Source organism: Oreochromis aureus, linkage group 3 (assembly GCF_013358895.1).
Source record: "Oreochromis aureus strain Israel breed Guangdong linkage group 3, ZZ_aureus, whole genome shotgun sequence".
Classification (NCBI taxonomy): domain Eukaryota; kingdom Metazoa; phylum Chordata; class Actinopteri; order Cichliformes; family Cichlidae; genus Oreochromis; species Oreochromis aureus.
Genome location: NC_052944.1, coordinates 110486438 through 110509172, shown reverse-complemented (window position 1 = coordinate 110509172; position 22735 = coordinate 110486438). Strand labels below are relative to the sequence as shown.

General features: G+C 39.1%; 1 protein-coding gene across 1 annotated transcript; it reads right to left on the bottom strand.

Moving 5' to 3' along the window:
• Positions 1-1684: 1684 nt before the first annotated feature.
• On the bottom strand, positions 1685-5852 carry LOC120438789 (H-2 class II histocompatibility antigen, E-S beta chain-like). The gene is made up of 6 exons (XM_039609223.1): positions 5757-5852; positions 3968-4240; positions 3495-3708; positions 3208-3275; positions 3023-3136; positions 1685-2795 (listed from the first exon to the last, which is right to left on the bottom strand). The coding sequence occupies exons 1-6, from the start codon at positions 5809-5811 to the stop codon at positions 2770-2772; spliced, it is 750 nt and encodes a 249-aa protein (XP_039465157.1). The 5' UTR covers positions 5812-5852; the 3' UTR covers positions 1685-2769.
• Positions 5853-22735: the final 16883 nt, after the last annotated feature.

The window sequence follows — 22735 nt, the reverse complement described above, 5'->3', positions numbered from 1 at the left end:
GGATTTACTTTACCAAGTGGGTCATCATGGCCTTGCCATATTGGCGCATTTGATTGACCTTTATTATAATTATGTATTTATTTTATTTTATTTTTGGTTGTTACAAATGGGACAGACATGACTGGGGGATAGGACAGGGAGAAAGAAAGAATGAAAGAAAAAAAAAGAGAGAAAAAAAAAACTAGAGGAGAGAAGAGATGGTGAGAAAGGGGAAGAAAAAGGCACAAAAAAAAAAAAGAAGAGATCACCTGTACGGAGAAGAAAAATACAGAAGAGAAAACAAACAAAAAAGAGCAACATAATAAACACAACACCATCACAATAAACTAGCTAACAGTAGATACTAAATATTACATGTTATTGTGCAGTAAGCAAGATCGACAGTGCACAATGTGCTTTGAGGTAGCAGCCAAGAAAGGTGTAGTTTGTGTCTGTGAACACCTGTGTGTACACCTGTGTGCACATCTGTGTGGATCAGCACGCTTGTACTCAAAAGGTTTCTCCATGTAATGATCTGCTAAGCAGTGTGGGGAGCCATAGCCCCGTCCCCCAGGGCATGAAGCAGGTATGGAGGAGATCCGGGCCCCAGACATCCAGAGGCCCCAGAGTACGGGGACCCAAGGAGGACCACCAAAGGGGTAACCATGCCACCCTCCTGGGAAGAGCTGAGGAGAGCCCCAAATGAGGGGTCACCCAGCAGCCCGGAGCAGAGGCCAGAGGGGGTTGCAGTGACGTGCCCGCGGGCTCTGCCGGCAGCCAGCTGTGCCAGAGAGGACCAAGCCCCAGGCCCAGAGGCCTAAGGGCACCCCCTTCCCACGCAAGGAGCCCAGCCGGGCCACAGGCACCAAGCCCCGCCAATCATCTCCCAGGAGTGAGCTGGTACATACATGAGCGCCCAGCCCCAGACACCAAGAACCACCAATGTACCGACGTCTGAGGGCATCAGCCACCGGCAGAGAGTGTGGTGAGGGGAGATAGGCCTCCATACCTCGGAGAGCCTGAGATGTTCCCAGAGAGGTCGAGTCTAAGACCCAACCTGACATATAGACACAGACGAACAGGCACACCCTTCTCTCTGGGGTGGAGGCAAGCAGACCGCCCCCTTATCTGCAGTAGCAGGGAGGCCCCGCATCCCAGCCCCCAAGCAACGACGGATAACAGAACGAGGGTGAGTGAAGACCCCAAACTTCCCTCCGCCCGCTCATATATAGTGTTACCGCGTGCTGTTCTAAAGTGCATTTAAAACACAGGAGGGCATGGTGCTTCCTGCCGGAGAACAGGACGGCTCCTCCTCCAATATCTGTGTCCTATATATAAATACGGAAAAATTCCAATTAAGGCATTGACGGAGAGTGACGGTGACGTTATACTGAATTAGCAAACTGATATTGCTAAGTTATATTTTTTAACCTTTCACAAAGACCCTGTGGTATAGTCCCATACTGGTGTCATTTCTGGATCATCATAATTAATTAATACTGGTCCAGGTTCAACATTGCAAGTAACTAACTACACTATCATGTCATAGTCTTACAACTGTGTCAACTCAGGAAATATTCCCAGAAAGGGGGTTTTTGTGGTCAGGGTTAGAATGTGATCATAGTTAGGGTTACCGAGCTGTATTTATGGTTATGGGGTTAGGGTTTGATGTGTTGTGTGATGGTGTTTTCACATTGCAAAATTATAACATCACAACAACTGATTTATTGAGAAGAATCAGGAAGTAAAAATCCAACAAACACCTGAGAGTCTGAGCGTCTGAATGTGGGTGTTAACACTAGAAATTTACACAAACACACATGGAGTGGCGTCCATTCCAGCACTTCTATCAGCCTAAGCACTGAAAGTATCATTTGAAAGCTGTGTGAAGGCAAGATAGGACCCAAAGTCTGTTGTTCTGCACTTTGGTCAGCCCTGTGTGTTTTTAAAGTGCTATATAAATAAACTATGATGATGATGAAAGTGCAGACTCACAGAAGCAAACGTGAACTCAAAGCTCAGCTTTTATTGCTGGATGAGAAAAAAGAGCAGAAAACTAAGTATATTGGAAATGATAACAACTTAACCAGGTAGAGAGGCAAAACACAAAGCACGGGATGAGGGAAATTGCAACACCAACCGAGGAAAACACATGGCTTAAATACACAACTGGAACAATTAGGTTATGGGAGGCAGGAGGGAAACACAGCTGAGCCAAATCAGGCCAAACAAGACAAGGGAAGCAAAACTAAAAACACCCACCTGAGACACGGACTTTCAAAGTAAAACAGGAAACATAAAACACAGAGACGCAGACTTGACAAGCGGATACAGCTGACAGGGGAGACAGAGGAAGACGGAGACAGAAACCAGAAGACTAAAAACTAACATAGAACCCAAAAGACTAGAAATAATAAATAATGACAAAATGAAAGTTCAATTATAATGCAAAGCTCAAAACACTGGGTCAACGACCAGGTATCCTAACAGAAAGAGTCAGTTTCCCACCACACACCTGGGTTTTTTCAGGTCAGGTAAAATAAATGTCACATGTTAAACTACATTTTACCAGAAGTGACATTCTGGTTGGACCTGAGACGTTCCTGTGGTCAGACAGGTGTAAAGACTCTAAGAACACTTTGCACAGCATTGAGGCTCCAGGAGATGCACCACAGTCCACATTCAGCCCGTCTCAAAGAGCCTTGATCAAACACAGAGCTTCCAGCAGCTTCTGCTTTTGCTTTCAGCTGACAGACAGAAGCAGAACGAGGCCCAGGTCCACAATCAGGATCAGCTACTGGGAACCAGCATCAGTCCTGGGGCACAGGCAGAGAAAACAAGGAGACAGGTCATTGTTAGAACAGATCTGACTGCTTCAAACCAGCAATTCTACTCACATGTTCGTAGCCTGAACCAGTTAAAATATGTTCTCAAATAAATTGACATATACCTTAATTCATGTTTTTAATTCATCATTTGTATAGTTAAAAGATGTTTACACAATTTATACAGGGCTTGGTATAAAGGTGTGTCGTGCTCTGACCTCGGGCCTTCCACCTGTAGTAAACAAATCCAGCCAGAGATAAGGTCAGACCCAGGATCAGTCCTGAGGCTCCGATGGCGAGTTTGTTCCTCTCTGACTCAGGCATGGACGAGTCTGAGGACACACAGGTGAAAAACAGTCAGACAGGCAGTTGCTCAAGTGTGTAGATACAGACAGGTGTTTACCCCAGTCAGTGATCAGAGGTTCCTTCAGGCTTGCGTGCTCCACCATACAGGATATCTTCTCTCCAGACCTTCAACACAAAGAAACCAACATCACTGACTCTCACAGACAACACTAAATGAACTGGACTAGGTCATTAATCTGGAATTACACTCGTATGATCTAAAAGTGACTTATTTTCTGCACTACATTGCCCCTTCCTGGATTAAAAAAATAAAGAAATAGTCATAGTAGATTTTTCTTCTGTATTAAAAAACATGCCTCCTCACCAGGCCTGACCTGGACTCACCTAGGTGTGTACTCCAGGTGGGAGTGTATCTGGTAGAGCCAATTACCATCTGACATCCCATCAGTGGAAGTGACATCAGAGGTGACTTCCTGCCCATTTCTCAACCAGCTCACTTTGACTTGTTTAGGATAGAAGTTGTAGATGCTGCAGACCACCATGGCAGGATGATGACCACCAGCAGGCGTCACGGAGTGAAGCCTGACTGATGGTTTCACTGGAATATAATAATGAGGGGACTAATGTACCAAAACCATAAAGTGCACACAAAATGGTGAAGTTACTCTGTACAGTTTAACAGAACTATCTTAGTGAAACAGTGTGGACACAGAAGTTTAAAATTAGTATTTCAATTTGTTCTGACAGCACAAGCAAGGAGAGCATGCCACTGCTGTAGACTGTGTTGTGTTAATAATTATTCTATCAGGGTGAATTCTGAGGATTCATCTGATGATGTCATGGAAACAGTGGCTCACCTGACTTGAGCAGAACGTTTCTGTACCAAATCCCAGTGTTGTGATGGCAGAATGTCTCCTTCTGAGCTCTCCTCCTGCTCAGTACATCAGGATCATTGTTCCAACGCTCTGCATTCTTCACACCAAACTCAGTGTATCCAACATACTTTCCCAAATTGCTGTCAAATCTGGCAAATTCCACTTTGTTATAATATCTAGAATAGATATACTGGATGTCCTTCAGTTCAGTGGAATTAAACAGGCAGCGAAACAAACTGTAAGTCACGTATCCATCTAAAAACAAGATAACAAGAGAATCATTCAGACTGAGCTGGTCCTCTAGTGGATACTGTCACATTCCTACTGTGTTATGATGCACATGTTGTAATAAATCAGGGCTTGCTGAAGGTTAAAAGGAAAAACAACAAAGAAAGAAACCCAAGGAACCAACTGATCTAAACAATTCAACAATGGAAGTTTTTAAATGTTGTGGTTCAGTTTGCTTTTGTGAATAAGATGGAAATTTGTTCCAGAAAACTAACACTGTGTTTGTAGTTTGGAGAGAAACTACAGATTCATCTGCAGTTTAAATTAAAAGAAGTTCAACATTCCCAAAGCATCTTTCCAATTATATATAAAAATACATATAAAAGATCCAGAAACAGAATTTAGGCATAGGTCTTAGTCTATCTGAAATTGTTAGGGGAAAACAATCAAAGAATAAAGTTGTTTCTCAGAATCTATATTCTCATCGGGGAATAGCGGAGATGTTACTGAAAAACTTTAGACCCTCCTACTCTCCCCACAAAGGGCTCAAACAATAGAGGTAAATTAGGACCATGTTTTGTTTTTTGTTTTATTTTCTGTGCAATTACAGAGCCCCAATGAATTATAAATCAAGCTATCAAGATGAGACTGAAGTTTACATGTGTGACTTTAATTCAGGAGGTTAAATAAAAGTACTGCATTGACTATTTATTCATTACAGATCTTTTTTGTTTCACATTAGTCTTTCTGAAGAATGCCAGTGATAGCGCCGTGAACAACACGTTGACCAAAAAAATAAAATGGTAAATGGCCTGTATTTATATAGCGCTTTTCTAGTCCCTAAAACCCCAAAGCGCTTTACATATCTAGTCATCCACCCATTCACACACTGGTGATGGCAAGCTATGTTGCAGCCACAGCCACCCTGGGGCGCACTGACAGAGGCGAGGCAGCCGGACACAGGCGCCACCGGGCCCTCTGACCACCACCAGTAGGCAACGGGTGAAGTGTCTTGCCCAAGGACACAACGACCGAGACTGTCCAAGCCGGGGCTCGAACCGGTAACCTTCCGATTACAAGGCAAACTCCCAACTCTTGAGCCACGAAACAAAACAAAAAACACAAAAAATCCCAAAACCCATACTAGTTATTCAATTCAGTCTCATATATGATTATGGAAAGCTCATTAGGGCTAATGTGTTTTTAATAGAAGTTAGTCTGCTGATTGTTTTATTGATGAATTAATTTTTTTCTGTAACACTTGAACAAAGTGAAACAAAGCAGCTGGACAATCTTTGTGATATAACTTGTTTGAGCAAAGTCTTCCTGTGAGTCTGTGGAGCTCAGTGGTCACTAAAACAGTGGAACCAGCTCTGAGAGACAAAGGAGGATCATCACAGATGAAGGTTACAGAAGAAAAGCTGCTTTAACTCAAACATAATACAAATAATGATCCCATCTCACACTTCACTAACATCTGATCAATAAAACATTGACTGTGAAAACACTGTGTATACATGATTGATTAGTGTATTGATCCTACCTGCTGTGCAGAAGGTGATGAAGAGGATGGTGAAGCACAGAAACATTGAAGCCATGTTCCCGAGTTCTCCTGACAAACGCTGACAGTCAGACTGAGAGTTGCTGTAAAACCAGCGGAGATGGCCACATGACCTGCACCATCACCTGTTACTAGGAAGAATTGTCTGACAAGAAAACAGGAAGTGATGATAAATAAACAGAAAATATTTTACTGGAACCAATTTAACCTGAACAGTCTTACCTGGAATATTTTTTTTTATGTTCAGTATTGTTGTCATTATTATATAATAAATCAGGATGTCATAATTATGTGAAACAGTTATTGTTTCATGTATCAAATAAGAAAAATAAAATTATTGCATTATTATTACAAATTTATTAATTAGCAGCTACATATAACTGTATGTAAACTATTATTTTTTCAACTTTTTATGTTGATTATGTCAATGTTGTACAATTACATGCATTGAAATTAGAAAAGTGTAAAGTTTGGATCTATTTCTGTTTCAATCAGTTGTTGACAGCAATTATTCAATATCAATGCTCAAAATTCTATTAACCTAAACATATGATTATAACAAAGAAGCCCAAAGGGCTATGCGTTTCTCTATGAGTGTACTCATAGTTTTATGGTAGAGAGAATCATTACTGACACACAGATAAGAGAGAGACCCGCCCTACTTGATGCTGCTAATTTGAATTCTGTGACTGTGTTTTTCATGAGGAAATAATGACTGGATTTCCTGGTTTCAGCACCTGGCAAGACAAAACAAATCAAAGAATCTGTGCGAACTGGTTTGATTGTAATGCCACATTGTTATCATTCTGGAAATATTTTAATTGTGTAACATTCACCAGGTGCAAGGGACGTGTTTTAGTTATGGGTAAGGTTAGGTCCACATCTTATTTCTGAAGCTATTTTCATTCATGTATTTTTTGTATTGCATTACTCTAAAATTGAAACTAATCCTTACTCTGTGAGTGACTCAGTGGAAGTTAACAGGGCTATTGTAGTTATTTTCATGATGTACATGTTTCATGCTGCCAGTCTTAAAAGCAAACAAACAAAACAAAAAAAAAAACCCACAGAGACACATCTCTCTTGTTTTAGTCATTGCAATGTTTTCCAGTGTATTTTAGACTAGACTATTTTAACATTTTCCTCAATACTTCTAAAAGCCTTCAAAGCATATAAGGCTAAATCTCTAGGCTGTATCACTAACCACTTAGCACCCTGTGCCATGTATTTTACAGAGCACGTTTTTGTCTCTTCCAGGAGATGCAAACAATCCAGCCAGAGCCAAAACGTCATGTCTACAGGTCAACCACTTCTCCTCATTGTGTGATGGACTTTTATTGGTTAACCCCACAACTTCACCATGGAAAGCCACATGAGCACAGGTGTGATGAATCTGCCTGGTCTGTCCTTCCTCTTTCTGATTTTGTGCTGAAGGCAGACAGACTGTCAGTTGGGTCTTGAGGGAAAACATACCTGTTGCCACTGAGATAGCTGTGACTGGTAGCTTATATTCTCTCTATCCTCTTCCCAACACGAAAGCATGTTAAATGTTCTTTTTTTTTTTTACATTCTAGCCACTGTATGTTTACTTTCAGTTTAATTTAACTAAATACATTTTGATTTTGCTTTGATTCTGTTGTCTGTCTCACTTATTTTTAGTCCAGACCTTGTACCTCATCATTTTCAGAGGAAATCTTTTTGTTTGTTAAACCATTTAACACTGACCTATAAAGGCTCTGTTAAAACCAGTGAGCAGGTCAGACTCAAACACAGAACTCAACAGATCATATTCAGATCAAATCCTCCTCCACATACATTCTCTCCTACAGAGACTAAAGCCAGGGCTTCTGCACAGAGGAGAAGACAGGTAAATAATCGATGAGGTAGCAACAGGAAACAGACTTGCAGGTCAGAGTGGATTTTCACTACGGTGGTTAGTTCAGCACTCAGGCGACAGCTCAAGCTTTGGTCCCAGCATAATCAGTACCCAACTGGTCAGCAGATCATAAACAGGTAAGCTTGATTGTGTCAGGGTCCTGGGTCTCCTGACCCAGCATTTTCAGTTCTTTGTTTTGATCCCATGCCCCTCATGTTTCTCTGTGCCCCCCGCTGTTCTGTGTTTAGTCTTCGCCGCCCATGTGTTCCCTATGTGTAAAGTCTGTGTTTCTTGGTCTGTGTCTTCACATGTGTGTTTCCTATTTTATTGTGAAGGTCTGTGTCTTATGCATTGTTGGGAAGGCTACTTTTAAAATGTATTCAGTTCAGTTTATTTTTATTTCAAACATATACATTCATCAACATTTCATAATATCATTCCATGCAGTTGTTTGAAAAGGAGTAGGCAGAAGTATATACTTATTTAGCCCTACCCCCTTATTTTTACATCTTAATCATTTCCTCATCATCTAAATTTGAACAACAAAAACTTATACAATTGTTTCAACTTAGAACATAATGTCACAACTAAAACTATGTTTTGATTTTACTGATTTGCAAAAGAAAATAAACATCACTTTGACTGCTGCCTTGGGTTAATTGCATTTTCTTCATTCTTATACTTATTTAAAATTTCTTTTTTGAGTTTTATTTTAAACTGGTTTATATCACTACTGACCTTTATTTCTTCCTTTAACTCATTCCAGAATTTAACTCACGCTATTGAAATAGACATCCTTTTCAATGTTGTTCTTACTCTTTGTATTTTTAAATTCCACTTCCCTCTAAAATTATACCTCCCTTCTCTCTCAAAGAACCATTTACTTATTTCGATTGGGAGCATCCCTTTCCTTGCCTTATATATTATTTGCAACTGTTTTAAACTTCACCAGATCCTGGAATTTTATAGCTTGCGTCTTAATAAAGAGTGCGTTTGTGTGAGCCCTATACCCCTCCTGATTTATTAGTCTAATGGCCCTTTTCTGCATTACGATTATAGTCTGAATATTACTTTTATATGTATTTCCCCAAACCTCTACATAATAACTCATGTATGGTAATAGTAAAGCACAATATAACATATACAATGTTTTCCTATCCAGAAATTGTTTTACTTTCCCCAAGACAGCAGTGCCCCGTGCTAACTTTCCCCTCACATAAGTGATGTGTGATTTCCAACAGGCCTTATGATCAATGATCACACCAAGAAATTTTATGGTATTAACCCTTTCTAGATATACATTATCAACACAAATTTCAATGTTAATGTTTTTCTTATAATTTCCAAATAAATTTTTTATTGAAATTTAATGAAACTCTGTTTCTATCAAACCACTTCTTTAATATCTTTAACTACTGTGCGATCACATCCAAAACCTGTTGCAATTCCACACCTGAACAAAGTATATTGGTATCATCTGCAAAAATTACAAACTTTAGTATCTTCGATACTTTACAAATATCAATTATATACATAATAAACATTTTCAGACCCAATACTGATCCTTGAGGTACTCCACATTCAATATCCATCAATTTAGATTTAAACTCATTAGCTTTTTGTCTAATTAAATGCTACACCCCTAAACCCATATTTTTTCAGGTTGATTGTTAGGATTTTGTGGTCAACAGTATCAAATGCTTTTTTATGTAGAAAGACTCCAAGTGCATACTTCTTGTTATCCATACATTCTGTTATTTCTTCCATTAAATCTATCAATTAAAAAACTGTTGATCTATTATTTCTAAACCCATACTGGCAATTCGCCAACAATTCAATGCTTATCCACAAAGCTATCAAATCTTTTTATAAATAGTTTTTTTCCCCCAGTATTTTTTGTAGAAAAACCCCTTCCTGGAAAGAAAAATTAAAAATATATTGTAGCGGTTTTACAATACCATCAATTACTCTCTTTATCGTTACCATATCAATATCATGACAGTCAGTACTCGTTTTGTTCAGTCCACTGACAATATCATATATCTCCTTCTCTTCCACTGCTCTTAAAAACATTGAACTTGCATTCCATTCAATGTTTCCACCAGTCTCCCTTTCTATCATATCAACCTCTATTTCCGCAGCCACTAGTGATGTGTCGGTCACGAACGAAATGGCTCTTAGAGCCGGCTCCTTATCGCGAGCCATGGGATGTTTTTTTTTCCTTTCTCTCACCCACTCTCTCGCACTTTTTTCCCGCTTCACTCCGCATGCGAGCCTTGTGCTTTGCGCTGGGCAGAGGGGGGAGGGGCGGTAGTTACACTGGCAGAAGCACAGGAACAGAGCGGGAGGGAGAGAAAGAGAAAGTCCAGGGGTCAGCAGCCTTTAACACCCACAGAGCGATTTGGACCTGGTTTCCATGGAAAAGAAAACACTGGCAGCCGAAAATACTTTTTCACACCTTAAATGTGTCAAAAGCAGAGTTGCAGTCTGTTACGTGCCAATAGATGTGGCTTTGCTTTTGTGTTCTTTTTATCTTTCAGGTGTCAAGCCTCCACCTATTGGCCAGTTCAAAAGTTGATTGGCATGTGTCTATTGGCTGGTCTGGGCACAGTTGGCCAATCACTCTCCGGGGATCACTACAAATGAGCGGCTCCCTGGCCAGCTGGTGGCTGCTGGCTTCTGCTTTATGACAAACATTTGTGAAAAGGCTTCTTTGTATTGTGTGTGGTGGGAGGCTGGACAGGTAAGCTGGGGTACCCTATACACTGGCTGCAGTTTTAAACTGTTAGACACACTAGGTTATGCAGTTGATGCCACTTTTGTATGTTTTCACTGATCTTTTGTTGAGTAGCTAGGTAGGCCTTTTGTTTTGCATTTTTGTTTCAGTTAGGCCCTGGAAGCTATCGACCTCTTTTTGTTTTATTAACTTGTTTGATTTGGCTAGACCGCCCAGTCCTCCTCCCCACCTTTTTCTTTTGTTAAGTTTGACTATCAAGGCAAGCAACCAGTGAATCCTGATTCTTAACTGTCCTGTTGTCCTCCTCCTTCATTGATTGTGAGTAGTAATAAGGTGGCAGCAATCCAAAATGGCGGCCAACCAAACCGGTTTGACAACCGGTTTGACCGGTTTCGTCGCGTGTGCGCATGCGCGTTCAGGTGCTGGGGTTATCTTGAGTTCATGTGTGGAAACACACAGGGCGTCAGAGAGGTTTATATGAGTTCATGTGTTTTTAACTTAATTTAATCAAACCATAGGGTTTTTTCTCACTTTGGCGTGTCTCAACATTCATTTATGCAGACATATGTGTCCTTAAGAGCAATTCTTTGTTTTGGCATGTAGGGGTGGAAGGCGTTTTGTTCACAGTGCGCCTTAACAAAGCGCGAATGCTTTTGATTTACATCTAGTCAAAAGTGTTGGTAATAGTGTTTTAATCACACTAATTTTGTGATTCTGACAATGTCTCAGCAGGCAGTGATGCAAACATTTTATTTAAAAATCGGGATTTCAGAATGTTGATCCAAGAGGGAGATGGAGCCAGCTAGTTTTTTCAACACCGTAAATGGTCACAAATAACATACAGCCCTTTTAGAAAATAAATGCTATAGGCCTACTTCTAAAACACGTTGCACATGATGTCACCTTTTCCCCAAAGCAACCAGTATCGCTCATTTCAAACTAATTGTGTTTTAATCACACTCATTTTGTGATTCTGACAATGTCTCCTCATGCAGTGATGCATACCTTTTATTTTATAAACGGCACAAGCGGGAATTTCTTCTGTATGGGTAATTTCATCCTGTTCACAAGCGTTTCATTTAATCAAACCAATAGTTTAATTTAACTAGTTTTACGGATCTAGCAGGGTTTATTTCACGAAATGATGCAATCATTTTATTTAAAAATCGGGATTTCGAATGTTGATCCAAGAGGGAGACAGAGGCTACTAGTTTTAAGGCAATAGGTGGTCACAAATAACATTCACCACCCCTTTAGAAATAAATGCTGCAGTGATACTTCTAAAAGCAGTCGCACAGACCCGCTCCGTCTTTTCAACAGCCGGTTAATTGTTTGAAATTGTTCAGGATTGCAAAAGCCCACCGCGGGTACCATTTAATTGTTGTGATTCCTTAGGAAGACAAAAGATAAGTGTATCACTTAGTTGTTGAGAGTACCATGCGAACAAGGGCCCAACCTATTGTCTGAAGTAGGAGGTATCGTTTCTTTTGAAATTCCTTAGGAAAAGGTAAAAGCCGACAGGTGTACCAGTCGAGCGGGACCCGACCTATTGTTTAAAGTGGCGGTATCGGCTCGTTTGTAATTCCTCGAGAAGGTAAAAGCCCCGCAGATGTACCAGTCGAGCAGGGTCTCGCCTATTTTCTGAAGTAGCCAGCAACAGCGGACCCTTAGGCCTATCTTGGCCAGTTACACGGAGCTCAGCACCTGCGTGCCCCACCCTCATTGTTTTAAACTTGCACAGCAAGGTGATGCCCTGCAGCTGTATCGACCCCAGATTTATAGGCACCGCATCTATTGTTTTTGGAAGCACCGGTCCTATATGAACCGCTTCTCAGAGCGTGAGACCCTCGACATTTCAAGCGTCAGGACCAGCGCCGTGCAGACCATTTTCTACCCACACAGAGCGTTTCTGACCAGCGGCGTTGCTTATGCATAAGAGAAAAGCAACAATACAACGCGGTTCTCTGCTCCAAGACATCCGTGGTCCTTTCACACGGTAAGCATGTGTGTTATAGCCGGCGCTTCATAAATGTCAGTCTGTCAGCGCAGATTATTCAAACTGTTTTTAAACGTGACTCATTTGTTGTCCAAAAACATTTCCTCTAAATTTGCAAAGTTACTGATTTAAAAATATATATTTTCGAATTTTTAGTTGGATGTCAAACATATGATAGACTCTTGAGCATATTTATATAGCAAAATTCAGTGGTATAACCATAAACGATACCCAAATGTGCACCAATGCACTCTAATGCACGCCTTTAAACTGTATGTTAAGTGCATGAAGTATACCTTACCTCTATAGTTGAAAAGAGTCTGTATCCATAATTTGTGGATCTATTGATCTGTTTTAATGTGGCACTTTTTTCACGAACTGCAGATGATGAAATCCTCTTTATTTGAGAAAGTGTCCTAAGCTATTGCTGCTCATACTTACTGAGCGCCCTAGCTACTTCTTTACTATGTCAGTAAACTTTTGAACAAGAAAGGTGTTGTAGATTTAAAGACACATCTTAATTGAAGCAAAGGCAAAACATCTGAATGAATTTTATGTGGCTGTTCATATTAAAGCCATCAAAGAGCGAAAATCCAAAAGCTGCTGCAAACCTTTGTATTAATGATCTCTCTCTCTCTGTGTGTGTGTGTGTGTGTGTGTGTGTTCGCAGAAGGAAGGTCAAGGCAGGGCAGGAGCTTTTTTTTTTTTGCAAGAAGTGTAGCTCATACATTGCAATAAATGTATTCTGCTACATCTGCTAATGAGAGAACATGTTTTTCATCATAAAGACTGTGAAAATAAGCATTGTTAAAGTGTCACTTCAGTAATGCTGCTGGGAGAAACAAGTGTTGACTCATTTTTTTAATTTTTTTTTTTAAATACATGACTTAAAACACTAAACTCTAATTTCAAAGGTTTATTTTAAGTTTAAAGAATATAAGAGCTGTTAAGACGATGAGTTTTACTTCTCACTGTCCGTGTTATGTTGTAGTATCCATTATCATGTATGCTACTTTGCTCTGTGGACTGTAAAATGTTTCATTGTATTCATGAAATAAACCAGACTTTCAATGTCTGAATCTTTTACCGTTTTTCTGCTTTTGTTCACCCAAAGTTGACAAAACCCACAGACATCCAGAGTTAACTCACTAACAGTGTGGACCAATCTCAGTGTATTTGGCTGCTTTTTTCCTAAACACAATCAGCTGACTGAGAGAAATGCCTGTAGTCAACCACTTTGGTCATTATGAATGTTGAAGGAGATTTGTTCCATAGACACATTATACTAGTGTTTCCTGCACTTAATCCATCACTACTATGTTCTATTAAAATTCAGATTCCTTTTATAGTTTGCAGTGAAATTTGTTAAACCGTTGCTTAATGTGACAGAAGTACACGTCACTCTTTACTAACACATTGTAGATAAGTTTATTGCTGGACAACCCAGTCTCACACACACTATAGATTTTAAAGTTCTTGTGTACAACGGTTTAGCTACAGATATAACTTCTTTTGATAAAGATCACTCCGTCTGCATATTTGTTAAGAAATAAAGCATCTTTACTGGGATATTTATTGTCAAACTATGCAATTTTCCAAATGTGTGTGGAGTAAAATGTTGTCCCCATGAATCATTCAGCATTAACAACACAAACTGTTTTGATAGCAGAAACAGTCTGCCCTATAGTTCCCATACTTTACCGCTAGTTTTACAAACACATTCTTCTTCATATGTTTAATTGGTTTTATGAAACTGATTTTCAATAGTACAACCAACGTCTAACTTTTCCTTGCTCCCCAGTATAAATGCAAGAATTTTGCAGGATTTATTGAAACTGTCACAATTTAACACTCAATGCCATAAACAGAGTTGATCCATGTCTCTATGGACACTGTTTCATACATCAACAGCTCTGAAAATCACTTTTAAAGTAATGTAGAACATGATCTCTCTCACTCTCAGTGTCTCTAAAAAACCCCAGCAAACTGACAATCACCTCTAAAGAAGGGGTTGGTTTATAGGTTTTTTGCTTGTTTTGTTTTTTTTTTTATCAGGCGCAACACCATGTAACGCATGGATGTTGAGACTCTTTCACCAGACCATGCTGCTAGCCCAACCACCAGGCTCAGGGTCTCTGAGCTCTAACCCGGCTGCCAAATGTGCCTCTGAGCCTCTTGTGCCTTTTCACCACCAGACTAAGTTTGTAGTCTCATCTCACCTACTAATATTATTTTATTACAGGACAATATTCAGCTAGGTTACTACTTTGACTTTCTTACTTTGAGCACATTTCTGAGCCCATACATTATCAAACTTTTACTCGAGTATTTCTGACACTAGCAGCTATACTTCTACTTAAGTAAAAAATGCCTGCACTATCGGTATAAAGCTGTCTGTAATTCTTTAACAGTTCATGCAAAAATTATAAATTAAACCTGCACCACAGCTAACTCTTTTTAATAACCAATAACAGGTGTATTTCTTAGATCTACTGATACAGCCAAAACACTCTGCTTGTATAATGCCATATTCTCTCCCAGCGTACCCTTGTCTCACAACAGGGTGATTCCCAAAGTACGACTCAATAAACACAGACTCTAAAACCAGAACAGAAAGATAAAGTTGGAAGATCAAAGATTAAGGTTTGTGTTTTATAGCTCGAAGTAAACTGTCCCCTTGTCTTCTAGGCCTTGGCGTGCGTACCTTAGAAGTCAGATTATACATTAGTCATACTTCCAAAAACATTTTGAATTCCATTTATAACTGAGATGTCGAGCTGATATCAGACATCTTATGCTCACCTGGAGCATGTATCTCCACCTTCAAAACCTTACGGTGTCAAATTCACAAGCCCAACATGGGCTCCTTCAACACAGGGGCCAGAAGTGCATGTCACCCTTTACTGACACACTGTAAATAAGTTCAATACAGGCAACGCGACTAACAGCCTTGGAAACGCTTTACATGAAATAAAACTTTTAGAAAACCCTTTACAAGAATAAATGTGATGATCTGTTTTACCTGAATCAAATGTATTAGTTTGTTTACTTGAAATAAAACTTGTTTTGGAAACCCTGTACATGAAGTAAAAAGTATCGTGTTGTAAGTCCTGGCATTAATATTTCCAGCTGATAAGGACACGTATTGCATTTCAAACGCTTTATACAAAAGAGTTTTAAACATCCACTTTGTCTGTAACGACAGTATCAAGCTACATAGCATTGTTTTTACTAAAATTCAACTTTTTCAGATGAAAGTTTTCTGCTTTTTAAAATTTTTATTATTTCACTGTAACAACCTCTGAATGCCATTTTAGGATGATATTCTTGGAGATTCCATATATATAGATATATGCTTTTGGAGTGAGGGCATCTAATACACAAGTTGTCACTGTGTTTTGTACTACCAGCTGTGAGGATCTGCTTTTACTTTGTCTCGTGAGTATGTATTTTTCAAAGGAGATCTTCATCAAGTTGATTTGGTACCGTAGTCTTGTTGACAAGATTAAAAGACATGTCCATTAGAGTTTAGCAACATTTCAGTTTGATTAAATTAAAGGTTTTTTTTAACTACACAGGGATTTATTTTCTCATCTGATATAGTTATCATATTGAACATGTCAGTAATGAAAGCAAGAAAATAAAGAAAAATAGTAAACGGCTGTCTAATTAAATTGTTCCTGTGAACCTTAAGCCCAAAACAGCCTTAAATCATCCTTTAATATATTCGGTGTTACAAACTTGAAGAACCACAGAAAATTAATCTAATCAGTTTTTCAGCCTTCATTCATATTGAAATGTTGAAATCTTTCCTGCTAGACCGAAACTCTACGGTTTTTGAAAATTGCTGCAACTCCTAACAGCCCTCTAAGATCAACCCACTTCCAGATCACGCCCCCTTCTGTTATTTAGAAAAGAAGACCGCCGTCTCATTCCTTCAAACCTTTTTTTGCTCAAAAACAGAAGTATGGCCTCTGCAGCCCTGCGCTACACTGAGGAGGAGGAAAGTTCTGCGGCCGAGGGCACAATAGTACCTGACACGCCCGGTTACTATCGTCCCTTGGAGAAGCAGCAGCAGCTAGCTGACGAGCTTGACGGTCGGGCATATTCTTTTTTCATCGATACCGTGAAAACCGCGGTGTATCATCTAGTCAACCTAGTAATCAACAGGTACCTCACTGACGAATGCAACGGCTGTAAGTCCGATCATCCCCGCCAGAAACAGCACGAGTGTCTGCAAGTCTTGGAGGATGACTTTTACGCTGAAAATTATTACAGCATCAGAAAAAGACTCCTCACCCCTCGTTTCATTCCATCTATTCAACGGCTTCTGTTTGCTCGCAACATCAAAATGGACGACGTCAAAGTCCGCATGGTGGCGGAAACTCTCTTGCACGAACTGAAATCGGAAAGGAAAGTCTTTGACGCCATAGCCGAGGCATACACCAATCTGGTTGGGTTGGACATGGTGAAAATCAGACAACTACGGTTGGTCGCAGAGTGTTACAAAGGAGGCTGCTAATGTTTTCTCTGAAAGACTGATTTTTCTTTCTTAAAATGTGTAACCTGCATTTTACCAAACAATGTATCCTACATTTAGTGCATTTTTAAAAAAAAACAAAACCCCCCCCCAAAAAAACATGTACCCACGTAATCGGTGATGAATTGTGAAGTTACAATTCTTTTCTGTAAAAAGTATTTTTATTTTTGTATATAAATAAATGTTGATGTTGTGCGACGGGATTGTATGTTTCAATTTTACTTATAATGTGTCGAATCACTACAGCAGGCGGCTCAATGCCGTCCAGAGTAAGGATCTTGTTAGACACAGTGTTTCTAAGATTTTTACGCCCCGTTACAATAACCTCAGTTTTATCTGAACTTAGAAGCAGAAAATTAAAGCTCATGTATCTAAGACATCCCGGCAGTTTAACCAATAAAAGTGGGTATCATCTGCATAGCAGTGAAAATGTACGCTATGCCTTCTAAAGCATATATAATGTAAATAGAACTGGTATTTGCACAGAAGCCCTTGAAGCTTCATAATTAACCTCAGTGTGTGTGAAGAGGACTCTCCATTTAATAATAGCTGTAATAAAATGTTATGGTCAGCGGTATCAGATGCTGCAATTTGGTCTAGCAGGAAAGATTTCAACATTTCAATATGAATGAAGGCTGAAAAACTGATTAGATTAATTTTCTGTGGTTCTTCAAGTTTGTAACACCGAATATATTAAAGGATGATTTAAGGCTGTTTTGGGCTTAAGGTTCACAGGAACAATTTAATTAGACAGCCGTTTACTATTTTTCTTTATTTTCTTGCTTTCATTACTGACATGTTCAATATGATAACTATATCAGATGAGAAAATAAATCCTGTGTAGTTAAAAAAACCTTTAATTTAATCAAACTGAAATGTTGCTAAACTCTAATGGACATGTCTTTTAATCTTGTCAACAAGACTACGGTACCAAATCAACTTGATGAAGATCTCCTTTGAAAAATACATACTCACGAGACAAAGTAAAAGCAGATCCCTCACAGCTGGTAGTACAAAACACAGTGACAACTTGTGTATTAGATGCCCTCACTCCAAAAGCATATATCTATATATATGGAATCTCCAAGAATATCATCCTAAAATGGCATTCAGAGGTTGTTACAGTGAAATAAAAAAATTTTAAAAAGCAGAAAAACTTTCATCTGAAAAAGTTGAATTTTAGTAAAAACAATGCTATGTAGCTTGATACTGTCGTTACAGACAAAGTGGATGTTTAAAACTCTTTTGTATAAAGCGTTTGAAATGCAATACGTGTCCTTATCAGCTGGAAATATTAATGCCAGGACTTACAACACGATACTTTTTACTTCATGTACAGGGTTTCCAAAACAAGTTTTATTTCAAGTAAACAAACTAATACATTTGATTCAGGTAAAACAGATCATCACATTTATTCTTGTAAAGGGTTTTCTAAAAAGTTTTATTTCATGTAAAGCGTTTCCAAGGCTGTTAGCCGCGTTGCCCTGTATTGAACTTATTTACAGTGTGTCAGTAAAGGGTGACATGCACTTCTGGCCCCTGTGTTGAAGGAGCCCATGTTGGGCTTGTGAATTTGACACCGTAAGGTTTTGAAGGTGGAGATACATGCTCCAGGTGAGCATAAGATGTCTGATATCAGCTCGACATCTCAGTTATAAATGGAATTCAAAATGTTTTTGGAAGTATGACTAATGTATAATCTGACTTCTAAGGTACGCACGCCAAGGCCTAGAAGACAAGGGGACAGTTTACTTGAGCTATAAAAACACAAACCTTAATCTTTGATCTTCCAACTTTATCTTTCTGTTCTGGTTTTAGAGTCTGTGTTTATTGAGTCGTGCTTTGGGAATCACCCTGTTGTGAGACAAGGGTGCGCTGGGAGAGAATATGGCATTATACAAGCAGAGTGTTTTGGCTGTATCAGTAGATCTAAGAAATACACCTGTTATTGGTTATTAAAAGAGTTAGCTGTGGTGCAGGTTTAATTTATAATTTTGCATGAACTGTTAAAGAATTACAGACAGCTTTATACCGATAGTGCAGGCATTTTTACTTAAGTAGAAGTATAGCTGCTAGTGTCAGAAATACTCGAGTAAAAGTTTGATAATGTATGGGCTCAGAAATGTGCTCAAAGTAAGAAAGTCAAAGTAGTAACCTAGCTGAATATTGTCCTGTAATAAAATAATATTAGTAGGTGAGATGAGACTACAAACTTAGTCTGGTGGTGAAAAGGCACAAGAGGCTCAGAGGCACATTTGGCAGCGGGGTTAGAGCTCAGAGACCCTGAGCCTGGTGGTTGGGCTAGCAGCATGGTCTGGTGAAAGAGTCTAACATCCATGCGTTACATGGTGTTGCGCCTGATAAAAAACAAAACAAGCAAAAACCTATAAACTAACCCCTTCTTTAGAGGTGATTGTCAGTTTGCTGGGGTTTTTTAGAGACACTGAGAGTGAGAGAGATCATGTTCTACATTACTTTAAAAGTGATTTTCAGAGCTGTTGATGTATGAAACAGTGTCCATAGAGACATGGATCAACTCTGTTTATGGCATTGAGTGTTAAATTGTGACAGTTTCAATAAATCCTGCAAAATTCTTGCATTTATACTGGGGAGCAAGGAAAAGTTAGACGTTGGTTGTACTATTGAAAATCAGTTTCATAAAACCAATTAAACATATGAAGAAGAATGTGTTTGTAAAACTAGCGGTAAAGTATGGGAACTATAGGGCAGACTGTTTCTGCTATCAAAACAGTTTGTGTTGTTAATGCTGAATGATTCATGGGGACAACATTTTACTCCACACACATTTGGAAAATTGCATAGTTTGACAATAAATATCCCAGTAAAGATGCTTTATTTCTTAACAAATATGCAGACGGAGTGATCTTTATCAAAAGAAGTTATATCTGTAGCTAAACCGTTGTACACAAGAACTTTAAAAATCTATAGTGTGTGTGAGACTGGGTTGTCCAGCAATAAACTTATCTACAATGTGTTAGTAAAGAGTGACGTGTACTTCTGTCACATTAAGCAACGGTTTAACAAATTTCACTGCAAACTATAAAAGGAATCTGAATTTTAATAGAACATAGTAGTGATGGATTAAGTGCAGGAAACACTAGTATAATGTGTCTATGGAACAAATCTCCTTCAACATTCATAATGACCAAAGTGGTTGACTACAGGCATTTCTCTCAGTCAGCTGATTGTGTTTAGGAAAAAAGCAGCCAAATACACTGAGATTGGTCCACACTGTTAGTGAGTTAACTCTGGATGTCTGTGGGTTTTGTCAACTTTGGGTGAACAAAAAGCAGAAAAACGGTAAAAGATTCAGACATTGAAAGTCTGGTTTATTTCATGAATACAATGAAACATTTTACAGTCCACAGAGCAAAGTAGCATACATGATAATGGATACTACAACATAACACGGACAGTGAGAAGTAAAACTCATCGTCTTAACAGCTCTTATATTCTTTAAACTTAAAATAAACCTTTGAAATTAGAGTTTAGTGTTTTAAGTCATGTATTTAAAAAAAAAATTAAAAAATGAGTCAACACTTGTTTCTCCCAGCAGCATTACTGAAGTGACACTTTAACAATGCTTATTTTCACAGTCTTTATGATGAAAACATGTTCTCTCATTAGCAGATGTAGCAGAATACATTTATTGCAATGTATGAGCTACACTTCTTGCAAAAAAAAAAAAGCTCCTGCCCTGCCTTGACCTTCCTTCTGCGAACACACACACACACACACACACACACAGAGAGAGAGAGATCATTAATACAAAGGTTTGCAGCAGCTTTTGGATTTTCGCTCTTTGATGGCTTTAATATGAACAGCCACATAAAATTCATTCAGATGTTTTGCCTTTGCTTCAATTAAGATGTGTCTTTAAATCTACAACACCTTTCTTGTTCAAAAAGTTTACTGACATAGTAAAGAAGTAGCTAGGGCGCTCAGTAAGTATGAGCAGCAATAGCTTAGGGACACTTTCTCAAATAAAGAGGATTTCATCATCTGCAGTTCGTGAAAAAAAGTGCCACATTAAAAACAGATCAATAGATCCACAAATTATGGATACAGACTCTTTTCAACTATAGAGGTAAAGGTATACTTCATGCACTTATCAACATACAGTTTAAAGGCGTGCATTAGAGTGCATTGGTGCACATTTGGGTATCGTTTATGGTTATACCACTGAATTTTGCTATATAAATATGCTCAAGAGTCTATCATATGTTTGACATCCAACTAAAAATTCGAAAATATATATTTTTAAATCAGTAACTTTGCAAATTTAGAGGAAATGTTTTTTGGACAACAAATGAGTCACGTTTTAAAAACAGTTTGAATAATCTGCGCTGACAGACTGACATTTATGAAGCGCCGGCTATAACACACATGCTTACCGTGTGAAAGGACCACGGATGTCTTGGAGCAGAGAACCGCGTTGTATTGTTGCTTTTCTCTTATGCATAAGCAACGCCGGCTGGTCAGAAACGCTCTGTGTGGGTAGAAAATGGTCTGCACCGGCGCTGGTCCTGACGCGAAATGTCGAGGGTCTCACGCTCTGAGAAGCGGTTCATATAGGACCGGTGCTTCCAAAAACAATAGATGCGGTGCCTATAAATCTGGGGTCGATACAGCTGCAGGGCATCACCTTGCTGTGCAAGTTTAAAACAATGAGGGTGGGGCACGCAGGTGCTGAGCTCGGTGTAACTGGCCAAGATAGGCCTAAGGGTCCGCTGTTGCTGGCTACTTCAGAAAATAGGCGAGACCCTGCTCGACTGGTACATCTGCGGGGCTTTTACCTTCTCGAGGAATTACAAACGAGCCGATACCGGCCACTTTAAACAATAGGTCGGGTCCCGCTCGACTGGTACACCTGTCGGCTTTACCTTTTCCTAAGGAATTTCAAAAGAAACGATACCTCCTACTTCAGACAATAGGTTGGGCCCTTGTTCGCATGGTACTCTCAACAACTAAGTGATACACTTATCTTTTGTCTTCCTAAGGAATCACAACAATTAAATGGTACCCGCGGTGGGCTTTTGCAATCCTGAACAATTTCAAACAATTAACCGGCTGTTGAAAAAAGACGGAGCGGGTCTGTCGACTGCTTTTAGAAGTATCACTGCAGCATTTATTTCTAAAGGGGTGGTGAATGTTATTTGTGACCACCTATTGCCTTAAAACTAGTAGCCTCTGTCTCCTCTTGGATCAACATTCCGAAATCCCGATTTTAAATAAAATGATTGCATCATTTCGTGAAATAAACCCTGCTAGATCCGTAAAACTAGTTAAATTAAACTATTGGTTTGATTAAATGAAACGCTTGTGAACAGGATGAAATTACCCATACAGAAGAAATTCCGCTTGTGCCGTTTATAAAATAAAAGGTATGCATCACTGCATGAGGAGACATTGTCAGAATCACAAAATGAGTGTGATTAAAACACAATTAGTTTGAAATGAGCGATACTGGTTGCTTTGGGGAAAAGGTGACATCATGTGCAACGTGTTTTAGAAGTAGGCCTATAGCATTTATTTTCTAAAAGGGCTGTATGTTATTTGTGACCATTTACGGTGTTGAAAAAAAACTAGCTGGCTCCATCTCCTCTTGGATCAACATTCTGAAATCCCGATTTTAAATAAAATGTTTGCATCACTGCCTGCTGAGACATTGTCAGAATCACAAAATTAGTGTGATTAAAACACTATTACCAACACTTTTGACTAGATGTAAATCAAAAGCATTCAGCGCTTTGTTAAGGCGCACTGTGAACAAAACGCCTTCCACCCCTAC

What these genes read in the sequence shown, in the direction of transcription:
- LOC120438789 (XM_039609223.1), bottom strand. Translation starts at nt 5,811, where the DNA reads ATGGCTTCAATGTTTCTGTGCTTCACCATCCTCTTCATCACCTTCTGC. An exon ending in ACCTCTGATCACTGACTGGG is followed by an intron (nt 3,137 to 3,207) that starts GTAAACACCTGT and finishes GTGTGTCCTCAG; the next exon opens with ACTCGTCCATGCCTGAGTCA. An exon ending in CTACAGGTGGAAGGCCCGAG is followed by an intron (nt 2,796 to 3,022) that starts GTCAGAGCACGA and finishes CCTGTGCCCCAG; the next exon opens with GACTGATGCTGGTTCCCAGT.